General features: G+C 47.5%; 1 protein-coding gene across 1 annotated transcript; it reads left to right on the top strand.

Moving 5' to 3' along the window:
- Nucleotides 1-2306: 2306 nt before the first annotated feature.
- On the top strand, nucleotides 2307-2714 carry LOC135827440 (ras-related protein RabC-like). The gene has a single exon (XM_065339966.1). It carries the CDS (start codon nucleotides 2307-2309, stop codon nucleotides 2712-2714), a length of 408 nt encoding a protein of 135 aa, XP_065196038.1.
- Nucleotides 2715-9254: the final 6540 nt, after the last annotated feature.

Here is a 9254-nt window from a genome sequence, read left to right as displayed (position 1 = left end):
GAGGGTAATACGACGCCGACTACCGCCTTAATGACCTAGGCAAAAAAAGCATAAGGATGTTATAAATTTTTCAATTCTCCTATTTTTCAGGCATAACCTGGGATTCGAACCCGCACTATCGCCCTACATGCATTCCCCCATACACTTCGCATTCATACTCAATTCTTCCAAGTTGCTTCACGTTATGATCCTGCGTTTGAAAGCCCTATTTGAATATTGCGGCCAGCTGTATGTGGCCAGCTGTGTTTGATGGTACGGTACGGTGCGGGACAGATACGGGATAGCGCCAGGCGTGACACAAACACACAAACAAACAAATACCAAATTAAAGCTGTGTGGACCCTGGCTAGCGCCAGACGTTACTGAAGTAACGTCTTCTGCATAGCTACCGGAATTAAAGCTGTGTGGACCCTGGCTAGCGCCAGACGTTACTGAAGTAACGTCTTTTGCATAGTTACGGGAATAAACTGTATTCTCCAAAGATACCAAGGACTGTTCATGCCCCCCCCCCCCCCACACACACACACGCATGAACACTCTCTACCCGCCTTTTTTATCTCTCCCCTTCTTGGGCCATAGTCATTGCCCCTCTTTCACTAGCAACTTCCCATGTGCGCCGCTCTGGTTCAACTCAAATTTTCCATCAGCACTCGGCCGAAGATTGACACCCACTGGGCTGGAGAAACGCACAACGCATTTTGTAAATAACGATCATAGGAAACAGGAGAGGGTTTGGAGGAAAATTGAACCAAAAGAACTCCACCACCCACCCCAGAAGCATTACAGATCAAGGACCTTACGCAGGATAGCTGCCGAGCCAAGGAGAGTAGTCTTTTGCACATCCTTTTTCTTCTTTTTCTCTGGCAAAGAGCAGTAGTTGGTGATACCGATGGTGTCAAGGCATCCTGGCAACTGTTTGGAAACAGTGTCTTAAGTTCCAACTACCACAGGAACAATCTGAGTCTCAACTTGCCATAGCAGATGGATCTCGTGAGCAAGAAGTTTTCTTGCCACATTTCAAGTCTCACCTTCCTTTTCAGCAATGCGTGGATCACCAGGTACAGCATTGTCAAAAGATCAGGGCCTTCTTGGCAAGTCCATCGACCAGAATGATATCAGGCTGTCGGTGCTCAATGAAGCGATCGCACAGCCTGACGGTGAAATGACTGAAATCCCACAGAATCTTGATGGCATTCTGGTCTTGCTGAGAGATGTTGACATCTGAAGTATCTCTAGCTTCAAACACATAGTCATTATCCCGGAGTGCAGGGTGCTCTTGTACCGATGCATTGGTCTTGGCATGCTCAATCATCGGATCACAATGGTGCTTCAAGGTAGTACTTGTCTTCACATGATATCCCATGTACACGACAGGGCGACCAGCGGACCATGTACCAAAGGCTAAGTCAGCCTCCATGTAATCCCGTGCAGCGAGTTTTGAACACTCACACAGAAGTCGATATGGGCAACCCACTGGCCCGCCTCCCCACACATTCCGCCACTCGGGGCTTCCGCCCTGATTGAAAATTTAGGCCATGATTAGATCAGTTGAGTCTCGCTGCTGAACCGAGCAAAGCCGATAGTGGCGATAGTGCTTCTAAAATTGCCGCTATGACAGCAACCAGTTCATCGTTGTCCAAATCACCAAGCCCGAGACTATCAACAAAGACTGTGCCTACTTCATTTTGGTCCTCTCCAGGGAGTAGTATAATAATCCGTGTACTACGCCCTACTCCGAGCCGTGGCCGGCCTGGTCCTCTCCACAACAGGGAGTTGAAAACGAAAAGGTGTGCATTTCAATCATTTTCAATCCGACAATCGCTTGGTACATGGTCGTGAGCAAAACATTCTTGTTTACAATGTAGTTGGGATCCACGTGCGCGGTCATGTCAATCATGATACAGTCATTATTATTATTTTTATTATTTTTATTTAAATATGTACAGCTATAGCCTACAGTATCATGATACAGTCATCATGGTCATGTCAACCCACGTAGACCTACTTCTTTTCACGTTCGCCCTTGAGCAACGGGAGAAAAATTCAAAATCCAGGTGGAGTCAGCATTGTAGAAACTGGGAGTAGTTGCGACGAACGCTCGTTTACTCGTCGAACAGTCTTGTTCGGCAAGATGCAGGCTTTCCAAAACCAATCTTCTGTTTAGAAAAAAAACACGCAAACCGCGTTCCACTCACACTAACAGAGAGTTGTGTCGAGGAGCATAGCGCGCGCACACTGTGTCACAGTGTGTTGATTGCCTATCCTACTGTAGTCGACTAGTCCTTGGCTTGGCATTACATCACGAAATGGAGCGTCAGAACAGTTTGCAAACGGACGGGCACAGCAGCGACCGCCAGGGAAGATCTTCTCAAACTCCCATGTGGAAGGCCGTACTGGTGGGAGAGGAGGGAGTGGGCAAGACCAGCCTTTTCCAGCGTCTCTACAGGAACAGGTTCGTAGAACATTTCCGGAGCACAATCGGAATGGACCAGGGCGAATTGACGGTGACGCATGAAGCCAGTGGAAAAGTGTGCCGATTTAGCCTATGGGATACAGCTGGATCTGAACGTCACGCTAGCATTACACTGTCCTACTATCGCAACAGTGTCGTTGTGCTGCTTGTGTTCTCCTTGGATTCACAGCTTAGTTTACCGAAACTGAGGAACTGGGTGGCCGACGCCAAGATGTTCTCACCACCGCTTGCCTGTTTCTAATCGGAAACAAGATGGATGTAGCATCAAGTATGGACGAGGATCTAGCATCCATCAGTGCAGAAGCCGCAGAGCACTTCTGGAAATCTGAATTCCCCAACGATATCAAAGCCCTGTATCGTGTGTCGGCGAAAACAGGCGATGGGATTGCAGAGGCTATGCAGGGAGTGTGTGGTCATGTTCTACAGGTGGAGAGCGAACCGAGTAGGAAAAAAGCGGCATCTGACCCAGCTAGAGAAGATAAACTAGTGGATAAATCTGTGCTTGAGCTTGATCGACAAACCTCTACCGGCAGAGAGCACGCACGGCAAAGTCGATCATTCTCTTGCTGCTGACGGTAATACAAGATTGTGGCGAGACGGTTGCACCTGAACACGTGGATGTTATCATTGCAATGGCTCGGTGCAAATATTGTGAGTGAGCGTGCAGATCAGTGCTGATGTCACTGTATTGGTCAGTAGGAGCATGTGAATGGCTGTGCTGACTGTGCTCCGCAATGCAGTAACATGCTGTAGCAAACGCTGGGCATGCGTTGGCAATAACGTCCTCCGAAACAGCACCTTATCTTGCCAGGCAGTGCAGGAAAGTAACTGTGCTGCTGTATGCGGTGTGCAGGTTCGGATTGAGATAATGAACCGGCGTGATTTGAATATCCAATATGTTGGACGACATGAACAGCCCGCTGCTATGCTGGTCGCAACGCTATCCTCCACGTATCCGCTGGTATGCGGTGCCGCAATGCTGCACTGACATGATCAGTGCACACTAGGAGTGACAGTCTCATCCCTAGTACTGGATGTGACCAAGTAGATCCTGCAGTGCGGATCATTATCCCGTGAAACATATCCGGCACCGTATTCATAGAGCTCCATGAAGCTCAATACAGTCAGGACTTGAAACTGAGGAGACGGTGGAACAAATTCTTTTTTAATGTCTACTTTTTTGCAATCATGACATAGGCATAAAGGCTTTACATGGCTGTTTGCCATGTTTTTGGACCATTGGCATCAGCAAACACATCTACAGTTTTGACGAACATTTTTGGCCATCCAAGGTACATTCTGAGTATAACGCTCGGCCTGGGTTTGAGACAGTAATTTATCATTCAAGACACGATGCTACACACTCCTTTGATACTGCTGTACTGATGCAGCTGTACTGATGCAGCCTGCCCCTTCATTTGAACCCGAACATGATGTGTTTTGAGCAAAACAGACACAACTCACATTTTCACTCCTATAGTATAAAGTAAACAGCAGTGCAAATTTTAGTTGTTCGCCCAAAACACTTTTTTAGTTTTCAAGCACGTCTTGAACTTGAATTCTAAGATCTTATTTAGACCCTAGGCTCTACATAGTGACTGACACATGAACAAATATGAAGAAAACTAACTTTTCTTCAAGTGAAAAGTTTAGCATTTGGTGCTTGGTGCAAGATGTGGTCTCCGTCCAGTACGGTGCACTCTCTCTCTCTCTCTCTCTCTCTCTGGTCTAAGAGGGGGGGGGGGGGGGCGGGTCAGAGAGATACAAGCTCAGTAGTAGTAGTCGCTCAGCCCCGACGTTTCCAAGGGGTCAGGCTGGGACATTTCTTCTTCTATTTCAAAAGTTTAGCACTTTGGCCTCGTTCTTATAGGATGTTCTAACTTCAGGCTCTTATCATAAACTTTAGGCTTTGACATTTTTTAGGAGTTCAGGCTTGGTGCTTCTCGGCTCTTCTGTGCACAACTCTAACGTACTGGCTCAAAGCAGTTTATTTTTACCTGCAGCAGTGTACCAGTGTCTGAAACACCAGTACTTCATACCAGCGGCAGATAAGTCTTAATCTTCGCTAAGATTGCTGCCCGGGGAACATTCAGCGGACGGTGATGTCAAATGTTGAGGAAACAATAGGAGCAGGAAGTTATTGCACATAATCACGGTACAGCAGAAAACATAATAATTATAGAGATCGGCATCAAAAGCACAGCGACCGGCAACACCAGTGGAAGGGCCCATACTAATTACAACAACAACAAACATGTAGCTGTAGAAAGCATGGACGTTGCTGATGTACTGCTGTGGCACCATCATGCATCACAACTCCATATTCACTGGAGAAATCAGGATAGATTAGCATAATGCATGCTGCAAAAGGTCAGGCAGACGTGAAGATGCTGCACAATTTTTACAACAGGAGTGCAAATAAGAGTCCTCCGGCTCTTGAGAGTGCTCAATGTTCATGCGAACTGAAGTAACAGTAACTGATGATTGCCTACGGGCATGAAACAACTAGTTAATGTTTATATAGGCCATGTAAAATAATATTTTATTAAATTATTGATTGTTTATTGTCAGATTTTCCCGAGAAATCGGGGCGGATCCCGCGCATTTATTTTATTTTTTATACTGCATGTATGGTGTATGGTGTGCCTAGTGTAGGTGTGCGCAACCCCTAGACATGCCTTTTCTTCACTATTCTTTTTCGGAAGCCATTTTGCGCAGAGTGAGATAAGTCCATGTGATGCGGATAAATCATCAACCGCGAATAACATCTTGCAAGAGATTTTGAGGATGCACATAAGGAAAAGTGAAACAACCAACTTCGGACAACAAAGAAAATCAGGCAGCTGATAATCTTTTTCACTTTTCAAGCCCATACAGTCAACTTCGCGAGTAACGACACTCGGCGGGGCATCAGAAAAGTGTCGTTATTCGCGAAGTGTCCTTATACCCGAAGTCTCATCATAATTATGCATTACAGTTAGATGGGACTTTGCTCTGGGCATGGAAATTCTGTCGTTATTCGTGAATTGTCGTTATATCCGCAGTCGTTATTAGCCAAGTTGACCGTACCACCTACTAGTACATGTATGGTTCAATCTGTGGACTTCACTTGGCCTTCCAAGATCTACAGCCACGCTGATTAGAGGCCGCATAGGCGTAGATCGCAGTACATACAGTGCATACAGTACATACAGTACATACAGTGCATTTACTGGAACTAAACAAATATAATAATCTGGCCGGGAGGGCAAAAATTCGGGGCAGGCGCTGACGATAAACAATCATTTTTTTACTTGGCCTTATCATGAAGATGCGTGGGGGAGGGGGGGGGGGGGGTGCTCTTTGCCTTGCGTGTGTTAGGTTCTTGTTTCCGTATATGCACGCACTCACACAATAATGACCCTCCCATATATGCACGTACACACACGAATTACTGCATCCACCTTTTCCCGGCCCCCTCTCCCATACATGTATATTACCCATATAAAAACCGCTCTGTGAGCGGTTCTGAAAAACCTCTACTGGTGCAGCCCCGTCGTAAAAGTAAGAAATTAGAACTGGCGCATTGTCCTCCCAAATGTGAACTGATCCACCTAAATCGCGATTGACGGGACCCGAACGCACCAGTAGCACGAGGTTCCTACCTGTGGATGCAGCTGGGGACGCTGGTCCATAGCCAAAGCCAAAGCGGCAAAGGTGAGCTTCGGTGTAGATCTAAGTGTTGTATGGTAACTTGATCAGCGCCGACGCCGGCTGTGATCCTGTGCCCTCCCGACCTCGTGCTACTGGTGCGTTCGGGTCCCGTCAATCGCGATTTAGGTGGATCAGTTCACATTTGGGAGGACAATGCGCCAGTTCTAATTTCTTACTTTTACGACGGGGCTGCACCAGTAGAGGTTTTTCAGAACCGCTCACAGAGCGGTTTTTATATGGGTAATTTCAGTTCTTTTTCTGTTCCCTCCCCCACCCTAGCCCAGCTCCGAAGATAAACATGGTGAGCACGCGCGCGATGCACTGTATGTAGCCATGCAACTACAGTAGCACACTGATACATTCCAGCCCTCCCCACCTCGCTACCCCGCACACAGACACCTTGTGACAAACACGCACATGCACATGGCACACACACACATGGGCACGCACACACATACATGTACATACACACACACGACCCAAACAGGAAATTCTTGATGAACATTGTATAATGCCATGCAAAGCAGTGGCCACCATACTTCAGGAAGTCAGTTGTGAAACAAAAATAATTCAACTACATGTACAATGTGTAGGTAAGCTAGCGGCCAAAGCACAATATTGCAAACCGTGATGATATTTGCCTAAGGATTGCAGTTTGCAGACCACACCATGGAAGCAGTGAATACAGAATTATTGTAATGTCATACAAAGACAAGCAAAGAAGTGGCCACCATACACCAGAAACTTGCAGAAAGTCACATATCCAACAGATAGAGAAGTGAACAGCGTCTGGTACAGCCCACACAAAACCAAGCTGACCTGATACTCGTCCGAAGATCGTAAGTGGCAGATCCTTTTCAACGATAGCATGCAGGTGTACGTTACACGCATGGACAAAATCTGACCGTGTCACCGGCATACATTGTCATCACATGCATACCCCACAGGTTACACACATGCACAGTAGAAGCACAATAAAAGCAATGGAAAAATATGAAGGGGCTGCTGAAGCATCTTCACACTTCAATTTCAGACTTCGATGTGGTCGTCACGGGGTGATATACCTGCAAGATACAAGTGATACAGAAAGAAAGCATAAGGTCGTGAGGTAGGCTATGAGACACCACAAATGGGTCACCTACATGTATGTTCAGGGCTGGTGTACACACACACGCAGAATTATCATAATCGAGAATTTCCCAAACTACAGAAGAGCAATGAAATCCATTTGCATGCACAGGAGCAATTTTGCAGTATGATGAGCAGCTCGGGAATACACCTGTTGGCAATGGATTACATTCCCATTGGAATTCCCATTCACGTGGGATTCACAGAAGCAATATGGCAGTGTGCTGCGCAATGCGACACGACCTGCGATTCTGCGTGCGATGCAAACTCGCACAAAATACCATTCACAGAATCAGGACAAGACGTCAGCGATGCAACAGCGCCTTGCTGACGTGCCTCAAGTCAAAGCTCAATGAGAATGCGTTTGTCGGTTACAACTGGTACAAATGTACAAGCAATTTCTGAAAATGCTCCTGTGAATCCTGCTTTAAGAAGTGCAGGAATGTCCCTCCTCCGCTCCCCCCCCCCCCCCCCCCCCTCCACACCTTCAGGGAACTTGACAAGGAAGGGTGGTCTTCGCGGTTCCCAACATCTATTTGCAGTTTCTGGTCTCCACTGTGTCTTTTCAATGGGGATTTGTACGTACCATAAAAGCAAGCCTAAAAAATGAACAGCACATTTGCCGTTCCCCCACTGGGGAGGATGCGTTCCACAGCTATCCTGACAAGATATTCCGAGAAGCGGTGCTGAGTGCAATGCATTGTGAAACTGAAAAAGCTGACCAAGCCGCGACATATAACGTCTAAACTTCAATTGTAGTTCGCCAGCTGACTACTTTCAAACTCCATGAAGGTTGGAGTACAGCTGGCTTAGAAGTTGACAACAACGGCGCACGCACATAAGCAATGGCCACCTTACCTGTACTGTAGCAGTACTTCCGAGTTCCCGTATGGGAGTTCCCTCACTGTGTGTGCAATAGCAGCCTCATCGGACCAGTTCAATGCGACGCGGACAGTCCGACACTGAGGAGGACATTGAAGAAGTCAGAGACAGGAAGAATGGTTGATTTACAATTCAACTAGCAAGGCTGCACACCCACGAAGTTCCACTCACCATTGTGCCGTCCTTCTTGGAATGCAGAAATAACGCTTCCTCTCGAGAACGCAGCCTGTGACAGAGAAAAAGGAAGGAGCATCGCCATCGGCATTGGTCCTCTGCTATCACCGATTGCCGAGTTGCACAGTTCACTCTAACAAGACTGAGGATGTTCAAGAACTCCCCATCCATACCATTATTGGAGTAAGAGGAAAGGTCAGATTGCCTAGTTCCTAGGGCCTAGCATTCCTGGATGCCAGGATGTGCTGCCCCCCCCCCCCCCTCCCTTCTACTGTCTGGAAAGGGCAACATATGTGACAGCGTTCACCTGTACAGTCGGAGGAGAACATGGGAGAAGGCAAAAAAGGGCAACACACATGAATCCCTTATAAACAAGCAGTGGCAACTCTAGCACCAGCAATGTTGGACTTACATCCCAGCCATTGCCGCCGGATTCAGCGGCTTCTTCTTCTTCGTCTCCCATCTTGGAAGCACTCCTTCCCGTAAGTTCAGTCCTGGGATCGGGAGTACAGTCGGAGGAGGACGTCGGAAAAGGCAAAAAGGCAACACACATGATTCCCTTATAAGCAAGCAGTGGCAACTCTGGCACCAGCAATGTTGGACTTACATCCCAGCCATTGCCGCCGGATTCCCACGCTTCCTCTTCGTCGTCTTCCAGTTCCCAGGTTCCATCTTGCAAATACTCCTTCCCGTAAGTAAGTGCAGTCCTGGCCTGGGTGGATGCGCAGTACATACTATGTTTTGACGATGGCGGAGATGGAGCAGGTCAGGGAGCCCTATAGGGGTCCCGAGAGCAGATTGTGGCCAAATTCGGGACGATGCCGGACGCCAGTCAGTATGAAGTAGCGAATTGCGGACCGCCACGTAGATTGGGGTCGCGGGGTCATAATCCATGGGCACTACT

Source organism: Sycon ciliatum, chromosome 1 (assembly GCF_964019385.1).
Source record: "Sycon ciliatum chromosome 1, ocSycCili1.1, whole genome shotgun sequence".
In the NCBI taxonomy this organism is placed as follows: Eukaryota; Metazoa; Porifera; class Calcarea; order Leucosolenida; family Sycettidae; genus Sycon; species Sycon ciliatum.
The sequence above is the reverse complement of the archived record's forward strand: the minus strand, read 5'-3'. Positions and strand labels throughout refer to the sequence as shown.

Bases quoted from the DNA above. Each gene is read 5' to 3' on its own strand.
- LOC135827440 (XM_065339966.1), top strand. From the start codon at position 2,307: ATGGAGCGTCAGAACAGTTTGCAAACGGACGGGCACAGCAGCGACCGC.